This window comes from Manis pentadactyla, assembly GCF_030020395.1.
Source record: "Manis pentadactyla isolate mManPen7 chromosome 15 unlocalized genomic scaffold, mManPen7.hap1 SUPER_15_unloc_1, whole genome shotgun sequence".
In the NCBI taxonomy this organism is placed as follows: Eukaryota; Metazoa; Chordata; class Mammalia; order Pholidota; family Manidae; genus Manis; species Manis pentadactyla.
In genome coordinates this window covers 4,315,083-4,338,043 of record NW_026644588.1, presented here as the reverse complement: position 1 = coordinate 4,338,043, position 22,961 = coordinate 4,315,083, and the positions used below count along the sequence as shown (strand labels likewise).

The 22,961-nt window shown below is 38.5% G+C and overlaps 1 protein-coding gene across 1 annotated transcript in view; it reads right to left on the bottom strand.

The window, feature by feature from the left end:
* The window catches only part of LOC118909814 (zinc finger protein 331-like), a 56,814-nt gene that overhangs the window by 5,682 nt on the left and 28,171 nt on the right, over window positions 1–22,961 (bottom strand). Inside the window, exon 2 of the mRNA XM_057496386.1 lies at window positions 22,052–22,178. Coding sequence (XP_057352369.1) covers window positions 22,052–22,178 — 127 coding nt within the window. The remainder of the gene's footprint in view (window positions 1–22,051; window positions 22,179–22,961) is intronic.

The following is a 22,961-nucleotide window of genomic DNA, read 5'->3' as shown; positions in this document are numbered from 1 at the left end:
CTATAAAAATATAACAAAGACAACCCTTCCTAGAATAAAGACCAGAGGACACAGGACAATATCCAGACCACATCCGCACCTGAGAGAACCCAGCGCCTCGCGAAGGGGGTAAGATACAAGCCCCGGCCCCGCGGGAGCCGAGCGCCCCTCCCCCCAGCTCCCGGAGGGAGAAGAGCAGGCAGAGCGGGAGGGAGACGGAGCCCAGGGCTGCCGAGCACCCAGCCCCCGCCATCCAGGCCAGAGTGCAGGGCCCTCGATACTGGGAAAACAGGGCAGCAAGAACAGTGAGCAGGCACTGGAGGCTAGGCGACAGAGGACATAAGAAAAGCGCGCGACCATTTTTTTTTGCTTTTTTGCTGTTTTGTTTTGGCGAGCCCTTTTTGGAAGTCTTAAAGGGATAGGGACCCCAATACTAGGGAAACAGGGCAGCAAGACCGGTGAGCAGAGGCCTGAGGCTGGCACCGCAGAATAAAGAAAAACGAACGACCACTTTTTTTTTTTTTTAACTAAAAAAAATTTTTTTTTCTTTTTTTTTTTGTGGTCGTTGTTTTGTTTTGGCGGGTGCTTTTTGGAAGTCTTAAAGGGGCAGGGCGGGTCACTTAATCCAGAGGTAGGGAATCCGGGATCTCTGGGCACCCTAACCCCTGGGCTGCAGGGAGCAGGGAGGCCCCTTACGGAGATAAATAGCCTCCCAGCCACTCCTGCTCCAACGCGACTCCACCATTTTGGAGCAGCTGCCCGAGCCAGGCCACGCCCACGGCAACAGCGGAGATTAACTCCATAGCAGCCGGGCAGGAAGCAGAAACCCTGTCTGCGCGCAGCTGCGCAGCACAAGCCACTAGAGGCCGCTGTTCTCCCAGGAGAGGAGGGCCACAAACCAACAAGAAAGGAAGTCCTTCCAGCCGTCACTTGTCCCAGTTCTGCAGACTATTCCTATCACCATGAAAAGGCAAAGCTACAGGCCGACAAAGATCACAGAGACAACACAAGAGAAGGAGACAGACCTAACCAGTCTCCCTGAAAAAGAATTCAAAATAAGAATCATAAACATGCTGACAGAGATGCAGAGAAATACGCAAGAGAAATGGGATGAAGTCCGGAGGGAGATCACAGATGCCAGAAAGGAGATCACAGAAATGAAACAAACTCTGGAAGGGTTTATAAGCAGAATGGATAGAATGCAAGAGGCCATTGATGGAATTGAAATCAGAGAACAGGAACGCATAGAAGCTGACATAGAGAGAGACAAAAGGATCTCCAGGAATGAAACAATATTAAGAGAACTGTGTGACCAATCCAAAAGGAACAATATCCGTATTATAGGGGTCCCAGAAGAAGAAGAGAGAGGAAAAGAGATGGAAAGTATCTTAGAAGAAATAATTGCTGAAAACTTCCCCACACTGGGGGAGGAAGTAATCGAACAGACCACGGAAATACACAGAACCCCCAACAGAAAGGATCCAAGAAGGGCAACACCAAGACACATAGAACTCTACATCCAAAAGCAGCGGGATATACATTCTCCTCAAGTGCACATGGAACATTCTCCAGAATAGACCACATACTAGGCCACAAAAAGAGCCTCAGAAAATCCCAAAAGATTGAAATCCTACCAACCAACTTTTCAGACCACAAAGGCATAAAACTAGAAATAAACTGTACAAAGAAAGCAAAGAGGCTCACAAACACATGAAGGCTTAAAAACACGCTCCTAAATAATCAATGGATCAATGACCAAATCAAAATGGAGATCCAGCAATATATGGAAACAAATGACAACAACAACACTAAGCCCCAACTTCTGTGGGACACACCAAAAGCAGTCTTAAGAGGAAAGTATATAGCAATCCAAGCATATTTAAAAAAGGAAGAGCAATCCCAAATGAATGGTCTAATGTCACAATTATCGAAATTGGAAAAAGAAGAACAGATGAGGCCTAAGGTCAGCAGAAGGAGGGACATAATAAAGATCAGAGAAGAAATAAATAAAATTGAGAAGAATAAAACAATAGCAAAAATCAATGAAACCAAGAGCTGGTTCTTCGAGAAAATAAACAAAATAGATAAGCCTCTAGCCAGACTTATTAAGAAGAAAAGAGAGTCAACACAAATCAACAGTATCAGAAACGAGAAAAGAAAAATCACAACGGACCCCACGGAAATGCAAAGAATTATTGGAGAATACTATGAAAACCTATATGCTAACAAGCTGGGAAACCTAGGAGAAATGGACAACTTCCTAGAAAAATATAACCTTCCAAGATTGACCCAGGAAGAAACAGAAAATCTAAACAGACCAATTACCAGCAACGAAATTGAAGCGGTAATCAAAAAACTACCAAAGAACAAAACCCCCGGGCCAGATGGATTTACCTCGGAATTTTATCAGACATACAGGGAAGACATAATACCCATTCTCCTTAAAGTTTTCCAAAAAATAGAGGAGGAGGGGATACTCCCAAACTCATTCTATGAAGCTAACATCACCCTAATACCAAAACCAGGCAAAGACCCCACCAAAAAAGAAAACTACAGACCAATATCCCTGATGAACGTAGATGCAAAAATACTCAACAAAATATTAGCAAACCGAATTCAAAAATACATCAAAAGGATCATACACCATGACCAAGTGGGATTCATCCCAGGGATGCAAGGATGGTACAACATTCGAAAGTCCATCAACATCATCCACCACATCAACAAAAAGAAAGACAAAAACCACATGATCATCTCCATAGATGCTGAAAAACCATTTGACAAAGTTCAACATCCATTCATGTTAAAAACTCTCAGCAAAATGGGAGTAGAGGGCAAGTACCTCAACATAATAAAGGCCATCTATGATAAACCCACAGCCAACATTATATTGAACAGCGAGAAGCTGAAAGCATTTCCTCTGAGATCGGGAACTAGACAGGGATGCCCACTCTCCCCACTGTTATTTAACATAGTACTGGAGGTCCTAGCCACGGCAATCAGACAAAACAAAGAAATACAAGGAATCCAGATTGGTAAAGAAGAAGTTAAACTGTCACTATTTGCAGATGACATGATACTGTACATAAAAAACCCTAAAGAATCCACCCCAAAACTACTAGAACTGATATCGGAATACAGCAAAGTTGCAGGATACAAAATCAACACACAGAAATCTGTGGCTTTCCTATACACCAACAATGAACCAACAGAAAGAGAAATCAGGAAAACAACTCCATTCACAATTGCACCAAAAAAAAATAAAATACCTAGGAATAAACCTAACCAAAGAAGTGAAAGACTTATACTCTGAAAACTACAAGTCACTCTCAAGAGAAATTAAAGGGGACACTAACAGATGGAAACTCATCCCATGCTCGTGGCTAGGAAGAATTAATATCGTCAAAATGGCCATCCTGCCCAAAGCAATATACAGATTTGATGCAATCCCTATGAAACTACCAGCAACATTCTTCAATGAACTGGAACAAATAATTCAAAAATTCATATGGAAACACCAAAGACCCCGAATAGCCAAAGCAATCCTGAGAAAGAAGAATAAAGTAGGGGGGATCTCACTCCCCAACTTCAAGCTCTACTATAAAGCCATAGTAATCAAGACAATTTGGTACTGGCACAAGAGCAGAGCCACAGACCAATGGAACAGACTAGAGAATCCAGACATTAACCCAGACATATATGGTCAATTAATATTTGATAAAGGAGCCATGGACATACAATGGCGAAATGACAGTCTCTTCAACAGGTGGTGCTGGCAAAACTGGACAGCTACATGTAGGAGAATGAAACTGGACCATTGTCTAACCCCATATACAAAAGTAAACTCAAAATGGATCAAAGACCTGAATGTAAGCCATGAAACCATTAAACTCTTGGAAGAAAACATAGGCGAAAACCTCTTAGACATAAACACGAGTGACCTCTTCTTGAACATATCTCCCCGGGCAAGGAAAACAACAGCAAAAATGAGTAAGTGGGACTATATTAAGCTGAAAAGCTTCTGTACAGCAAAAGACACCATCAATAGAACAAGAAGGATCCCTACAGTATGGGAGAATGTATTTGAAAATGACACATCCGATAAAGGCTTGACATCCAGAATATGTAAGAAGCTCACACGCCTCAACAAACAAAAAACAAATAACCCAATTAAAAAATGGGCAGAGGAACTGAACAGACAGTTCTCCAAAAAAGAAATACAGATGGCCAACAGACACATGAAAAGATGCTCCACATCACTAATTATGAGAGAAATGCAAATTAAAACTACAATGACGTATCACCTCACACCAGTAAGGATGGCTGCCATCCAAAAGACAAACAACAACAAATGTTGGCGAGGCTGTGGAGAAAGGGGAACCCTCCTACACTGCTGGTGGGAATGTAAGTTAGTTCAACCATTGTGGAAAGCAGTATGGAGGTATATCAAAATGCTCAAAACAGACTTACCATTTGACCCAGGAATTCCACTCCTAGGAATTTACCCTAAGAACGCAGCAATCAAGTTTGAGAAAGACAGATGCACCCCTATGTTTATTGCAGCACTATTTACAATAGCCAAGAATTGGAAGCAACCTAAATGTCCATCAATAGATGAATGGATAAAGAAGATGTGGTACATATACACAATGGAATACTACTCAGCCATAAGAAAAGGGCGAATCCAATCATTTGCAGCAACATGGATGGAGCTGGAGGGTATTATGCTCAGTGAAACAAGCCAAGCGGAGAAAGAGAAATACCAAATGATTTCACTTATCTGTGGAATATAAGAACAAAGGAAAAACTGAAGGAACAAAACAGCAGCAGAATCACAGAACTCAAGAATGGACTAACAGGTACCAAAGGGAAAGGGACTGGGGAGGATGGGTGGGTAGGGAGGGATAAGGGGGGGAGAAGTAGGGGGGTGTTAAGATTAACATGCATGGGGGGGTAGGAGAAAAGGGAGGGCTGTACAACACAGAGAAGGCAAGTAGTGATTCTACAACATTTTGCTATGCTGATGGAAAGTGACTGTAAAGGGGTTTATAGGGGAGACCTGGTATAGGGGAGAGCCTAGTTAACATAATATTCGTCATGTAAGTGTAGATTAGTGATACCAAAAACAAAGCAAAAAAAAAAAAAAGGGCAGTTCCTGTGTGGTAACCTCCAACGAGTTCTACACAAGGGTATAAAGGGCATATAAAAGTGTAGGCAAAGGGTCTGTTTGTGTTTATACAGAGGATCAAAGCCTAATTGGGCTACCCCGAAAATGAACTAAGATACGATATGAAAAAGAACTTCCAACATCTGCACTCTCTGGAAGACTCATGCCAGAAGATGATCATCAAAAAACCCCAACAAAGATCCACGCACTGCTACAGCTGTAGATGCACTCATCCCACCAGTTCCTGGACATGCCATGGGAATGAGGAAGGAGATATCTAAGCTGGCCTGTGCATACAGTAAAACAACAAATTTGACTGGATCTATACTGTTGGAACTCAAGCAAGAATTTGGAGAAGTGCAAATTGTAGCGCTCCAAACTCTTACAACTACAGACTATTTACTGTTAAAAGAACATATGGCATGTGAACAGTCCCCAGGAATGGGTTGTTTTAATTTGTCTGATTTCTCTCAGACTGTTCAAGTTCAGTTGGACAATATCCACCATGTCATAGATAAGTTTTCACAAATGCCTAAGGTGCCTAACTGGTTTTCTTGGTTTCACTGGAGATGGCTGGTAATTACAGATATGCTTTGGTTATGTAACTATACTCCTATTACGTTAATGTGTGTGCGCAATTTAAGTAGTAGCTTAAAACCTATTCATGCTGAAGTACTCTACAAGAAGATATGCCAAAGAAATAATCAATCTTCCCATGTTTTCTTCCGCCTGCTACTTCTACAGCTTTTCTTCTTCCTTCCTAATTACAACCCTTAAATAGAATTCGTGCCTCGTATCAAATTTATCGAGTATCATAATTCTTCCAAGTGGTAAAGACACCTCAAGACAAATGCTGGGCATAGAAGCCACAGGGCATAAATATGCAAAGATGTAAAAAGCTAACCTTTTCAAACAATAAGGCTTCCCTCTCACTTACCAACTTCACATTTCCCTGTATGGCCCCGGAAGATGACTGGTTAGCCAGAGACGGGTAAGATTCCTCAAGGGAGGAACAACCTAAGACAGGCACAGTCGCAGGGGGGCCATCAGGTGAGAAATTGGGGATCAACAGAGGTGAGGCTTAGAACCTCACCCCCCCTGTTCTGAGAGAAATCTTCTGCATACGTGGATGTTTTATTGCCCTGGTCTAGCTTGGATTAACACAAAGTCTACAGGCACACACCTGATCATCTACATTTGCTCTCTTACAACACTAAACTATGTTTTCTACCTTTATCTTGTATCTACCTACCACTTCAGCATTTTATTAAAAATAATAATAATAAAGAGAGAAATGTAGTATCCACACATAAATCAAGTATAAAAACCAAATGAGTATTCATATTTGAACTGACTGTTTAGAGTTCATAATGCATGAGCAAAACTGAAAGTTTCTGTGATGACTGCCCTTGTACTGTTCACTATGTAACTTATTCATTATGTAAGAATTTGTTCTCCATGTAAGAACTTGTTTGTTATGCCTCAGAAGATTGGAGACTGACGAAAATTAGGCTTGGGGTGGATTAATGATTGTGCATTGAGCATTGACTCCCCTATACAAAATTTTATTGTCGTTAACAACCATTTGATCAATAAATATGAGAGATGCCCTCACAAAAAAAAAAAAAAAAAAAAAAAAGAAAAGGACAGACTTCCAATGGTAAAATAAATAAGTAACCGGGATGTAATGTATAGCATAAGGAATATAGTCAAGATACTGTAACAGCTTGGTAGGGTGATAGCTGGAACCTAGAATTATGTATATAAATGTTTTATCACTGTGTTGTACATTTGAAACTAATGTAATGTAATACTGTGCGTCAACTACCCTTCAATAAAAAATAATTATTTAAAAAAAAAAAAAGAAATAATGTAAAGAAAAGGTGAAGTTAAAAAAAATTGTATGAGGTAAACCGCACATTTTTACACCACAAATTATCAGAGATGGCATAGCCAAAGATAATTAGAACACATCCTGAGACAAATGAAAGCAAAGACACAACATACCAAAACTTATGAGATGGAGAGAAACCAATATTCAACAGGGAAATTTATATCAATGAGTGCTTAAACAGCAAGAACCATCTCAAATCAAACAACCTAAATTTACACAACAGGAACTACGAAAATAGTAAGTCCAAATTTGCCATAATAAATAAAATTAGGGCAGAAATAAACCAAATGGAAAATAGAAAATGAGTAGTAAGAAAAAAAATCTGCTAGTGGTTTCTTGAAAAAAACCAATACTGAGAATCCTTATATAAATTAACAATAAACTGGAGAAGACTGAACCAAAATCAGAGGTTAAAGATGAGACAAAATAACTGATGCTAAATAAAAATGGACAATGGAGATTTAGAAAAACTGTTTATCAAAAAATTGGATACTTAGAGCAAATGAGTAAATTCCGAAAACACACAATGTGCCCAGACTGTATCTTGAAGTCATGAATATACAAATATACTAGAAATAGAGATTAAAAGCAGCCCCCAGCAGTTTCAAAAAGAGCCCTTTTGCACTGGAGACGGCTTCCCTGATAATCCTACCGAACACCGACAGAAAAACTAACACCCATTCTCCCCAAAATCTTCCATAACTGAAAAAAAGGGAATATTTCCAAACCCTTTCATGTAAGGCAAAGGTGACAAAGACACCAGAGTCAGAGAAAGACACCACCAAGAACAGAAAGTGACAGAAGACTTTTCCTAACAGATGCAAAATCCCTCAAGAAAGACAAGCATATAATCGGACAGCACAGTGCAGGACCGTGTGACATGACAAAGTCAATCCTGACAGAATGTTTCAACATGGAAGAAAAAATAATCAGACATTATACTACAGCACATTAAAGGAATACAGGGAGAAAAATACTTAATTATCTCAACTGATGCACACAAGGCTTTTGAGAAATTCAACATTCTTTTAAGATGAAAACAGTCAACAAAGAAAGAAGAGAAGTAACGAACTGTTAAAAAGAAGTAACATCATAAAGGTCATATATGTAAAGCCCAAGGCTAACATCATACTCAACTGTGAAAACAAAGATTTTCATTTTCATTCAGAAACAGGCAAGGATTCACTCTTTCAACACCTGTACTCAACATATTGCTGAAAGCCCAAAACAGAACAATTATATAATAAAAACAAACAAAATACACCCAATAATATACAAGGACTAGAAGTATCTCTATTGGAAGCAGACATATTATATATAGAAAATTCAATACATAGACACACACACAATCACTGCCAGGCCATTAAACACATTCAGCAAAGGAAATGGAAGAAAAATCCATACACAAAACATCACTTGCCCACAAAATGAATTAAGACAATTAATCCCATTTATAACAGAATCCAAACAAAGTCACTTAGGAATAAACTCAACCAACTACATGAAAGGCTGTTTTGATGAAAATTAATAACATTTCTGAAAAAAACTAAAGATGAGATGAATAAAGGGCAAGACATTCCATATTCAAATATTGGGAGAATTAATAGTTACGATGGCCATTGTAGCAAAACTGGTGATCAGATGCAATGCAATCTGTATCATCTCAGTGACTGTAAACCAAAAATGGCTAGGAGACCAGAGAAGGCCACTACATAATGATAAAGAGATATACATCAAGATGATCTAAAAATTATATATATGAACCCAACATTGGAGCAACTAAATATTTAAAGCAAAATTTGACATAACATTTACAATATTAAAAATACAGTATTGGGGACTTGGATGCTGCACTCTCAAAGAGTGACACATCGTCCAGAGAATCATAAAGGAACCAGCAGAAGTGAACAGCACCCCAGAAACAGACTATCAAATACACACAGAACATCCACCCAACAACAGCAGAATCTATATTCTTCCTGAAATGCAAATGGAGTATTTTCTAGGACAGACCATATGTTAGTGCACAAAAGAAGTCTTGGCAAAATGAGGAAGAATGTTATCATACAGATTATCTTCTCTGATCAAAACAGCTTGAAACTGGAAATAGAAAAGAGGAAAACTGGAATATTCTCAAACACATGGAAACTAAACAACACTCCTCAACAACCAAGGGACCAAAGAAATTAAAAGAGGAAGTTACAAAATTTCTTGATACAAAAATAGAAACTTATCAGAACTTAAGGTTGCAACAAGAGCACTTCTAAGAGGTAATTCGCAACAACAATGACCCTTATTAAAAGGATCCCAAATGCACAACCTAATTCTATGTCTTAAGGAACTAGAAGAAAATGAGCCCAAAGTTAGCAGGAGGAGGAAATAATAAAGATCAAAAACAGAAATAAGTAACAGGAAGAATTAAAGTACAAGCTGTTTCTTTGTCAAGGTAAACAATATTGAGAAGCCCTTTCTTAGACTAACAAATAAAACAGGACAAAATCAACACAACTGTACATGACAAAGGAGCCTCATAATTGATGCCACAGAAATTCAAGGGATGAAAAAATGCTACTAAGAACTATACACCAAAAATTAAGCAACCTAGAAGAAATGGAAAAATTCTCAAAACATACAATATACAAGACTGGATGAGGAAAAAATACAAAATATGAATTGACTCATTACTAGCATTAAGGAGATTGAATCAGTAGTTAAAAATCTCCCAAAACAGGAAACAGATGTCTTCACTGCTGAATGTCACCAAACATATAAGAAAGACTAACAGTCCTTGCTCTTCCAAAAAACTGAAAAGAAAGTAACCCTCCAAAATTCATTCTGCCAGGCCAGCATCACCCCGACACCAAAACCAGTGAGGTATACTAAAGAAGAATCTGCAAGCCACTTATAGCTGATCAATATGGATGCAAAATTCAATACAATACTGTTGAACTGCATTCAGTAGCTCATTAAAGGGATGATTCACCATTATCAACTTGGAATTATCTGGAATGTAAGCATAGTTCAACATGGGCAAATCAATCACTATGATAGATCCCCTGAATGGAATAATGAAATAAAAAGCATCATTATGAGCATCTCAATAGATGCAGAAATAGCATTTGATAAAATTCATTGTTACTCATGATAAAAACTCTTAACAAATTAGGCCCAGAAGGAACATATCTCAACATAATAAAAGGCTATATATGCCAGGTTCTCAGTAACATACTTCATGGCACAAGGTTGAAAACTTTTCCTCTAAGATTAGGAATAAATGAAGCATTCCTATTCCTATCAATCCTGTTCAATATACTTAATGAGTCCTAGCTATAGGAGTAAGAAATAAATATTAGATTTAGAAGGGAGGAAGTTAAAAGTGTTCTCTATTTGCAGATGACATGATTTTAGAGAGAAAATCCTAAAGACTCAACCAAAGAACTCCTAGCTCTGACCGATGAATTTGGTAAAGTTGCAGGATATAAATACAACACACAAAAACATCAATAGCATTTTTCTACAGTAACAATGAGTTTTCTGAAAAGGAAATAAATTGATCCTATTTATGACAGCACCAAAAACAATTAAATACTTAGGAATAAATTTAACTAAGGAGGTCAAAGATCTCTTTTCTGAAAAATGTAGTAACAACAATTGATGAAAGAAATTGAAGACACAAATAAATGGAATAGTATTCCATGCACATGAACTGGAAAAAATTAGTGTTGTTAAAATGCCAGTACTTCCAAAATGCCATTTATATATTCAGTGCAATCCCTGAGGAAATTCCAGTTACATTTTTTACATAATTAGAAAAGACGATCGTAAAAGTCATCCAAACCAACAAAAGACCCCAAATTGCAAAAGAAATCCTGAGAAAGAAAAACTAATTAGGAGGCACCACACTCTGATTTCAAAGTGTACTTTAAAGCTAGTCATCAAACCAACATGGTATTGGCAGAGAAACAGACAAACAGACGAATGAAACCAAATCCAGAGCCCAGAAATAAATGGAACCACATTGGAACATTGGATTTGATGAGGCTGCCAGTACTATTCAATGGAGAAAAGACAATCTTCAATAAACGGTGCTGAGTACTTGGATGTTCATTTATGAAAGAACTAAACTAGTCCTAGAGCTTATCACATCCACAACAGTTAACTTGAAATGTACTAAAACATAAATAAATATGAGCCCTGAACAAGTAATGATACTATAGCACCTTACTATGCTGATGGATAGTGACTATAATGGGGTATGTGGGGGGGACGTGATAATAGGGGGAGTCTAGTAACCATAATGCTGTTCAAGTAATTGTATGATATCAAAATAAGTAAGTAAATACATACATACATACATACATACATAAATAAAATATGAGGCCCGAGACCATCAAACTCCTGTAAGAAAATAGGAATGATGTTCCCTGACATGGCTCTTGGTGATGATTTTTTGGATATGACACCTAAAGCACAAGCAACAGAAGCAAAAATACACAAATAAGACTACATCCCATGAAAAAGCATCTCCACAGCAAAAGAAAATAGCAACAAAGTAAAAAGACAACCTATGGAATGAGAAAAACTACTGGCAAACATTCTGTCTGAGAAGCTGTCACTCTCCAAAATACATAAAGAATCCATACAACTCAATAGCAAAAAGAGAAATGACCCAATTAAAAAATAGGCAAAGGACCCGAACAGACAATTCTCCAAAAATTTAGAAGAGGCCAAAAGACATAAGAAAAGATGCTGAACATCACCCATCACTAGGGAAATGCAGATTAACACCATAATGGGACGGCACCTCACAGCTGTCAGAATGTCACCATCAGACAGATAAGAGCTGACACAGGCTGCTGTGGATGTGAAGACAGGGAGCCCCTGTTGGGATTGTAAACTCTCCAGGCCATGATGGAAAAAATAAGGATTCTTAAAAAACCAATAGAACTACACAATCATCATCCAGAAATTTTGCTTCTGGGAACCGATATAAAAAAGCCCTACTAATTCATAAATATTGGCACTAACCCCATGTTAAAAGCAGCATTATTTCCAATAGACTACACATGGAAAATATCTACAAGTCCATGAATGAAATTATGGATGAAAAAGTCATGGTACATATATAAAATGGATTATTATTCTGTTGCTTAAAAAAAAAGGAAATCTTGGCATTTGCAATAAGGTGGATGGACCTTCAAGGCATTAGATATTAAGTGAAGTCAGTCAAACAAACAAATAGTATGCAATCTTACTTATCCATGGAATTAATTTTAAACAAAACACAGAAAAAGAGACCAGACTTGTGGTGACAAGAGCAAAGGATAGGGGAAGAGGAAACTGGAGAAAGATGCTCAGAAATTAAAAACCTTGTAAGATAAATGAGTATCGGGGAGGAAATACACACATTAGTCCTACAGCTCACACTGCTAAATGATAGGAGAGTTAGAGTAAACCCTGAGTGGTCACCACAAGAGGAAAGATTTTTTTCTTTACTCTTTTCTTGGTATTATATTTATTAAAGATGAATGTTAGCTGAACACGTACTAATCACCTGGCAATATATTTCAATAAAACCAACCTTCTGTACACTGAAATGAACAGTGAGGTATGTCAATTATTTTTCAATTAAACTGGAAATACACACATGCCAATGGAACTGAACTGAAGGCCCAAACATAAGGCTGTGTGGAGACACTCAACTAATACTTGACAAAGGATGCAAAATACTCAGTGAAGAAAAGAGTTTCTTCAACAAATGCCACATAGAAAATATATTCATATGCAAAAGAATCCAACTGGAGCCCTATCTAACCCTACTCACAAAAAAAATTAATCTTGAGATGTATTAAAAACTTAATTTAAGGATGTTTTATTGCCCTTGTCTAGCTTGGATTAACACATAGTCTACAGGCACACACTTGATCATCTACATTTGCTCTCTTACAACACTAAACTATGTTTTCTACCTTTATCTTGTATCTACCTACCACTTCAGCATTTTATTAAAAATAATAATAATAAAGAGAGAAATGTGGTATCCACATATAAATCAAGTATAAAAGTCAAATGAGTATTCATATTTGAACTGACTGTTTATAGTTCATAATTCATGAGCAAAACCGAAGGTTTCTGTGATGGCTGCCCTTGTACTGTTCACCATGTAAGAACTTATTCACTATGTAAGAATTTGTTCTCCATGTAAGAACTTGTTTGTTATGCCTCAGAAGATTGGAGACTGATGAAAATTAGGCTTGGGGTGGATTAATGATTGTGCATTGAGCATTGACTCCCCTATACAGAACTTTATTGTTGTTAACCATTTGATCAATAAATATGAGAGATGCCCTCACAAAAAAAAAAGAAAAAAAAAAAGTATACACTTCCAATGGTAAAATAATAAGTAACCGGGATGTAATGAATATAGTCAAGATATTGTAACAGCTTGGTATGGTGATAGCTGGTACCTAGAATTGTCATGTATATAAATGTTGAATCACTATGTTGTACACCTGAAACTAATGTAATACTGTGTGTCAACTACCCTACAATAAAAAATAATTATCTACAAAAAAAAAAAAAAAGCTAATTTACATAAGTTAGCATATGTTTGGAATAAACATATACTGCTTCACAATTACATTTTATAAAAAAATTATCTATTTTTAGGAAGAGGCCACAGTTCATCTAGGGCACATGTTGAAAGAAAATCATTGCCTTATTTAACTACACATGTGTAAGCATGATATAAAAAACTGTGGTTTAAAGCAATTATGTGATGCACTATATCGGAATAGGAGCCTATGCTACCTTGATGTCAGCTGGTAGGTGATAATTTATATATTCAGAAGTCATGTGAATAATCTATGTAAGTATTCATAATATATAGAATACTTTGTTAGACAGTAATTTCAAAGATGAGAAAATGCAACCATTGCTGTCAATTTTTTATCCTAAACCTTAGTATTTAATTTATACAGGTATCTGCTAATAACCTGAATGAGCAATTTAATTATGTAAACCAGAATGGAAGCAACATTTCATTGCAAATTTTCATTAAAATTTCATTTTTTGGAAATTGAATGATTAAATCTTTACTGAAATATAAAGTACTGCTTATTACTATGTAAGTTTTCAAGTATATTATCTCTGAATAAGAGAATACTTTGTATTTCCAAATATAACTACATGTTTCTCCTTTTCCAGCAATAAAATAACTCATGATGGAAAAAAAAAAAAAAAACTTAATTTAAGACCTGAAACTAGAAAACTCCATAAGAAAGAGTTAGAGAATGTTCTTTGATATTGAGCTTGGCAATGACTTTTCTGATAGGGCACCAAAAGCACAAGCTTCAGAACAAGAAGGACCACATCAAACTAGTCAATTAAAAACTACCCAATAGCTAAAGAAACAATCATTAAAATGAATAGATAACCTACAGCAATTAAGAAAATATTGGCAGACCACATATCTGGATAGGGGGTTGATATAAAAAATAATGGTTTCATATAAATCTATAGGGAACAAACAATCATTTAAAAATGGGCAAAAGTCCTTTTCCCAAGAGGGATGTCAAATGACCCAAAAAACACATGAAAAGATGTTCAACACTGCTAATCATCAGAGAAATGCCCATTCAACTACCATAAAATCTCTCTTTATACGTTAGAATGTACCTATCAGAGAGGTACAAGGACGAGTGGGGATGCATGAAGAAGAAAAGGGAGCCTGTGTGGTGTTCCAGGGACATAAACTAGAGCAGCGACACTGGGAAATCTTTCCTCTCGTGGTGACCACTCTTAGGATTTACTCTAACTCTCCTGTCATTTAGCAGTGTCACAAATTAAAAACACAACTACCATGTAATCCAGCAATTCTACTTCTGGGTATCTATCTGAAGGTGATTAAATCAGGACTGCAAAGAAACACACGCATCCTCATATCCACTGCACTGTTGTATACGTTAACCCAGACCTAGAAACAAGCCAAGTGTCCATCAACAGACACATAAAACGTGAGATGCACCTCTACACACACATGCACACACACAATGAGATCCTATTTAGTCATCAAGGAGGGAAGTGTGCAGTTTGTCACCATATGGATAAATGGTAAGTTTTTTAGGCTAACTGAAATGAGCCTGAGAAACACAAATACCACATGATCTCACTCACTTGTGGAATATTTTTTAAAAACCCCAAGAGAACAGACAAGTAGTCGCCAGGGGCTGCGAGGGGTGGGAGGAAGGAGGGAGGAGGATACTAAAGCTGGGACAGCGTCCAAGTCCTAGATGAACTAACTTCTCGGGACATAATGTTCAACAGGACCCTCTGAACTAGGACAGGAACAGTTTTACAAGTTACTGCCCATAAAATTAACAGAGCAACTGTCCACCCAATAGGAACCATAAAAACGTGTCAGAGGAGACTGAGCTAAGATGGCGGCGTGACTGACACAGGGGGAATCTCCTACCAAAAACATATATATTTTTGAAAATACAACAAATACAACTCTTCCTAAAAGAGAGACCAGAAAATACAGGACAACATCCAGACCACATCCACACCTGCAAGAACCAGCACCTCGCGAAGGGGGTAAGACACAAGCCCCGGCCCAGCAGGACACGAGCGCCCCTCCCCCCAGCTCCCGGCGGGAGGAGAGGAGTCGGAGCGGGAGGGAGACGGAGCCCAGGACTGCTGAACGCCCAGCCCCAGCCATCCGGGCCGGAGCGCAGACACACAGTGTGAGGAGTGCAGGAAAGTAGTGAAACGGGACAGTAAAACCTGCAAGCGGGTCCCCGTGGCCGGCGCCCCTGGGACAAAGAAAAGCGAGTGCTTTTCCAAAGTCTTAAAGGGACAGAGGCATCACAGGTGGACGGAAACGTCCCAGAACACAGGGCCCAGCAGCTGGGAATACCGGGGAACTCCGGGCACCCTAACCCCCTGGGCAGCAGCTCTGAGACCCCCCATGGCGATAAACAGCCCCCCGTCCATTACCCCTCTGGCGCCCCACCATAGCAGAGAAGCAGCCTGAGCCTGGCCACACCCACAGCGAGGGAGCTTCCTCCATAGCAGCCAGGCAAGAAACAGAGACCCAGTCTACACGCAATTGCCCAACACAAGCCACTAGGGGTCGCAGTTGTCCCAGTAAAGAAAGGCCAGGAGCAAGCGGAAAGGGTCTTGGTTCTCCCAGCTGAGAGATGAGTCAATAGCACACCACTGCATCTATCAACATGAAAAGGCAAAAAAATTTGATCCAGACCAGACAAACACAGACATCCTCCACATCCTCCCCTGAGTAGGAATCTGGGGAGATAGATTTAACCAATCTTCCTGAAAAAGAATTCGAAACAAAAGTCACAACCATGCTGATGGACTTGCAGAGAAATATGCAAGAGCTAAGGAAGGAGAATACAGAAATAAAACAAGCTCTGGAAGGACTTCAAAGCAGAATGGACGAGATGCAAGAGACCATTAATGGACTAGAAAACAGAGAATAGGAACGCAGAGAAGCTGATGCAAGAGAGAGATAAAAGGATCTCCAGGAATGAAAGAATATTAAGAGAACTGTGTGACCAATCAAAACAGAACAATATTTGCATTATAGGGGTACCAGAGGAAGAAGAGAGAGAAAAAGGGATAGAAAGTGTCTTTGAAGAAATAATTGCTGAAAACTTCCCCAAACTCGGGGAGGAAATGCCTCTCAGAACAAGAAGGCACACAGAACTCCCATGACAAGGGACCCAAGGAGGGCAACACCAAGACACATAATAATTAAAACGGCAAAGATCAAAGACAACAACAGAGTATTAAAGGCAGTCAGAGAGAAAAAAAAGGTCACCTACAAAGGAAAACCCATCAGGCTATCATCAGACTTCTCAACAGAAACCTTACAGGCCAGAAGAGAATGGCATGATATATTTAATGCAATGAAACAGAAGGGCCTTGAAACAAGGATACTGTATCCAGCATGATTATCATTTAAATATGAAGGAGGGATTAAACAATTCCCAGACAAGCAAAAGTTGAGGGAATTTGCCTCCCACAAACCAACGCTACAGGGCATTTTAGAGGGACTGCTCTAGATGGGAGCACTCCTAAAAAGAGCACAGAACAAAACACCCAACATATGAAGAATGGAGGAGGAGGAATAAGAAGGGAGAGAAATAAAGAATCATCAGACTGTTTATAATAGCTCAATAAGCGAGTTAAGTTAGACAGTAAGGTAGTAAAGAAGCTAACCTTGAACCTTTGGTAACCATGAATCTAAAGGCTGCAATGGCAATAAGTACATATCTTTCAATAATCACCCTAAATGTAAATGGACTGAATGCACCAATCAAAAGACAGAGTAATAGAATGGGTAAAAAAGCAAGACCCATCTATATGCTGCTTACAAGAGACTCACCTCAAACCCAAAGACATACACAGACTAAAAGTCAAGGGATGGAAAAAGATATTGCATGCAAACAATATGGAGAAAAAAGTAGGTTTTGCAGTACTAGTATCAGACAAAATAGACTTCAAAACAAAGAAAGTAACAAGAGATAAAGAAGGACATTACATAATGATAAAGGGCTCAGTCCAACAACAAGATATAATCATTATAAATATATATGCAGCCAATACAGGAGCACCAACATATGTGAAACAAATACTAACAGAATTAAAGGAGGAAATGGAATGTAATGCATTCATTTTGGGAGACTTCAACACACCACTCACTCCAAAGGACAGATCCACCAGACAGAAAATAAGTAAGGACACAGAGGCACTGAACAACACACTAGAATAGATGGACCTAATAGACATCTACAGAACTCTACATCCAAAAGCAACAGCATGCACATTCTTCTCAAGGGCACATGGAACATTCTCCAGAATAGACTACATACTAGACCACAAAAAGAACCTCAGTAAATTCCAAAAGACTGAAATCCTACCAACCAACTTTTCAGAACACAAAGGTATAAAACTAGAAATAAATTGTACAAAGAAAGCAAAAAGGCTCACAAACACATGGAGACTTAACAACATGCTCCTAAATAATCAATGGATCAACGACCAAATTAAAATGGAGATCCAGCGATATATGGAAACAAATGACAACAACAACACAAAGCCCCAACTTCTGTGGGATGCAGCGAAAGCAGTCTTAAGAGGAAAGTATGTAGCAATCCAGGCATATTTAAAGAAGGAAGAATAATCCCAAATGAATAGTCTAATGTCACAATTACCGAAATTGGAAAAAGAAGAACAAATGAGGCCTAAGGTCAGAAGGAGGAGGGACATAATAAAGATCAGAGAAATAAATAAAATTGAGAAGAATAAAACAATAGAAAAAATCAATGAAACCAAGAGCTGGTTCTAATAGATAAGGCTGTAGCCAGACTAATTAAGAGAAAAAGAGAATCAATATACATTAACAGAATCAGAAACGAGAAAGGAAAAATCACAACGGACCCCACAGAAATACAAAGAATTATTAGAGAATACTATGAAAACCTATATGCTAACAAGCTGGAAAACCTAGAAATGGACAACTTCCTAGAAAAATACAACCTTCCAAGACTGACCCAGAAAGAAACATAAAACCTAAACAGACCAATTACCAGCAACGAAATTGAAGCGGTAATCAAAAAACTACCCAAGAACAAAACCCACAAGCCAGATGGATTTACCTCAGAATTTTATCAGACATACAGAGAAGACATAACACCCATTCTCCATAAAGTTTTCCAAAAAATAGAAGAGGAGGGCTCATTCTATGAAACCAACATCACCCTAATACCAAAACCAGGCAAAGACCCCACCAAAAAAGAAAACTACAGACCAATAACCCTGATGAATATAGATGCAAAAATACTCAACAAAATATTAGCAAACTGAATTCAAAAATACATCAAGAGGATCATACACCATGACCAAGTGAGATTCATCCCAGGGATGCAAGGATGGTACAACATTCGAAAGTCCATCAACATCATCCACCACATCAACAAAAAGAAGGACAAAAACCACAAGATCATCTCCATAGATGCTGAAAAAGCATTTGACAAAATTCAACATCCATTCATGATAAAAACTCTCAACAAAATGGGTATAGAGGGCAAGTACCTCAACATAATAAAGGCCATATATGATAAACCCACAGCCAACATCATATTGAACAGTGAGAAGCTGAAAGCTTTTCCTCTGAGATCGGGAACTAGACAGGGATGCCCACTCTTCCCACTTTTATTTAACATAGTACTGGAGGTCCTAGCCACGGCAATTAGAAAAAACAAAGAAATACAAGGAATACAGATTGGTAAAGAAGAAGTTAAACTGTCACTATTTGCAGATGACATGATATTGTACATAAAAAACCCTAAAGACTCCACTCCAAAACTACTAGAACTGATATCGGAATACAGCAAAGTTGCAGGATACAAAATCAACACACAGAAATCTGTGGCTTTCCTATACACTAACAATGAACCAACAGAAAGAGAAATCAGGAAAACAATTCCATTCACAATAGCATCAAAAAGAATAAAATACTTAGGAATAAACCTAACCAGGGAAGTGAAAGACCTATACCCTGTAAACTATAAGACACTCTTAAGAGAAATTCAAGAGGTCACTAACAAATGGAAACTCATCCCATGCTCTTGGCTAGGAAGAATTAATATTGTCAAAATGGCCATCCTGCCCAAAATAATACACAGATTCGATGCAATCCCTATCAAATTACCAACAGCATTCTTCAACAAACTGGAACAAATAGTTCAAAAATTTATATGGAAATACCAAAGACCCCAAATAGCCAAAGCAATCCTAGGAAGGAAGAATAAGTCAGGGGGATTTCGCTCCCCAACTTCAAGCTCTACTACAAAGCCACAGTAATCAAGACAATTTGGTACTGGCACAACAACAGAGCCACAGACCAGTGAAACAGAATAGAGACTCCAGACACTAACCCAAACATATATGACCAATTAATATATGATAAAGGAGCCATGGACATACAATGGGGAAATGACAGTCTCTTCAACAGATGGTGCTGGCAAAACTGGACAGCTACATGCAAGAGAATGAAACTGGATCACTGTCTAACCCCATACACAAAAGTAAATTCGAAATGGATCAAAGACCTGAATGTAAGTCATGAAACCATAAAACTCTTAGAAAAAAACATAAGAAAAAATCTCATGGACATCAACATGAGCGACTTCTTCATGAACATATCTCCCCAGGCCAGGGAAACAAAAGCAAAAATGAACAAGTGGGACTATATCAAGCTAAAAAGCTTCTGCACAGCAAAGGACACCATCAATAGAACAAAAAGGCATCCTACAGTATGGGAGAATATATTCATAAATGACAGATCTGATAAAGGGTTGACATCCAAAATATATAAAGAGCTCACACACCTTAACAAACAAAAAGCAAATAATCCAATTAAAAAATGGGCAGACGATCTGAACAGACACTTCTCCACAGAAGAAATTCAGATGGCCAACAGACACATGAAAAGATGCTCCACATCGCATGTCATCAGAGAATTGCAAATTAAAAACACAATGAGATATCACTTCACACCATAAGGATGGCTACCATCCAAAAGACAAACAACAATAATTGTTGGCGAGGTTGTGGAGAAAGGGGAACCCTCCTACACTGCTAGTGGGAATGTAAATTAGTTCAAGCATTGTGGAAAGCAGTATGGAGGTTCCTCAAAAAACTAAAAATAGAAATACCATTTGACCCAGGAATTCCACTTCTAGGAATTTACCCTAAGAATGTAGCAGCCCAGTTTGAAAATGACAGATGCACCCCTATGTTTATCGCAGCACTATTTATAATAGCCAAGAAATGGAAACAACCTAAATGTCCATCAGTAGACAAATGGATAAAGAAGATGTGGTACATATACACAATGGAATACTATTCAGCCATAAGAAGAAAACAAATCCTACCATTTGCAACAACATGGACGGAGCTAGAGGGTATTATGCTCAGTGAAATAAGCCAAGCAGAGAAAGACAAGTACCAAATGATTTCACTCATCTGTGGCGTATAAGAACAAAGCAAAAGTGAAAGAACAAAACAGCAGCAGAAGCACAGAACCCAAGAATGGACTAACAGTTACCAAAGGGAAAGGGACTGGGGAGGATGGGTGGGAAGGGAGGGATAAGGGTGGGGAAAAAGAAAGGGGGCATTACAATTAGCATGTATAGTGTGGGGGGGCACGGGGAGGGCTGTGCAACACAGAGAAGACAGGTGGTGATTATACAGCATCTTGCTACACTGATGGACAGTGACTGTAATGGAGGGGGGGGACTTGTTGGGGGGCGACGCCTGGTAAACATAGTGTTCTTCATGTAATTGTAGATTAATGATAGCAAAATTAAGGAAAAGAAAAATGTGTCAGAATGCACTTTAGAGAGATGGGGCAGTTATGCGGAGCCACCAACACTTGTTTCCCTTGGAGGCGCCAATAAGTTAGTCACCAAAGCACTGATGAAGCAGCTTGGCCTGTTAGTGCCACTAGAATTTTTTTATCTTTGTCTTCCTCTATCCAGGCCATGAAATTGCTCCCCCACCCCACCCCTGCCAACCATTCTTTTCTCATAAAAATTCCTTGCTTCCCTGCACAGCTGGGGCACTTTTTCTGGTTGGTGATCCATCTGTGCTCCCCAAATTGCAAGTCTAAGACCCCAAGTAAAGACCATGGTTCTTTTTCAGTTTTCCCTGCTGTTTCTCAGTCCACAGTGTGGATTTCAGAATTAAAGATGGGTCACTGAATTAAGGAAGTACCCCAAACCTAGGGCGAAGGATGCAGATCCATGAAGCAAGGGGAGGTTAAGTCAAAATACATCAGGAATCAGGAAAATTGTTTCCACACCAACATATCCCCAATTTTTTCACTGAATTCAGGGATCTGACACAGTTTCATACAAAGCAGAAGTTTACGGGAGACATTCTGTCAACTAAGAAAAAAGTTGGAAAGAAGCTCTTATCCTCACCCACAGAGACCAGGTTGCTGTAGTTCTCCTGCATCACGCTCCTGTACAAGGCCCGCTGGGCAGGTGCCAGGCATTCCCACTCCTCCTGGGAGAACCTGACGGCCACATCCCCAAAGGTCAACAGTTCCTGATGTGTAAAAAAAAACAAAGAAAATAAATAACCATGTTTACCAAGTGGCAATGAACATAGTTCATAATATGACCCAAATGAAGAGTGAAAAGTAAGAGAAGTGGTTTGGGCTTGTATGAATGACCTGCATCATTTAAAATTCTATAGTGTTCCTTTAACACTGAGGAATAAGGATGATTTAAATCCAAAAAACCACTATAGACACTATAATTATATGGGACACAAAATATATAATAGAGGGTCAATACAAGCATGTATACTTTTAAGTACTAAATTGATAGCTTACCCATTAAGTTGTGTGTATTTCTCAATGACAAAGTCACAGTGTGCTAGAAGTGGACCTCTCAAACCTATTATGTACAATAAAGGTCTTCTGACTTTCTAAAGAGCTCTTGATTTTAAAATGCATATAATGATTCAGGTATTGTGGGATGGTCCTGAGATTCTGCATTTTGAACAGGATCACCAGTGATGCTAAGGACTCTCCCTCCAAGAGCCACATTTTATAATTATATAAGAGTGAAATACCGTGGGGAAAATATTCATGGGTGGCTTTGAACTAAAAGTTTTATGGCAAATGCAGTCTCTTAAGTCACAGAAAGAAGGGCAACCACAATTCATTTAAAACATTTAATATGCTATAAACTGCTCTAACAGCTTTTCATGAATTGATTCATAATACACAAAACCCATGAGAATATTATTTTCCCTCATTTATGAGAGTATTTTGTTAAAATCCTGTAAATGGTACAGCGTGGATTTTAATCCAATTTATGTAAC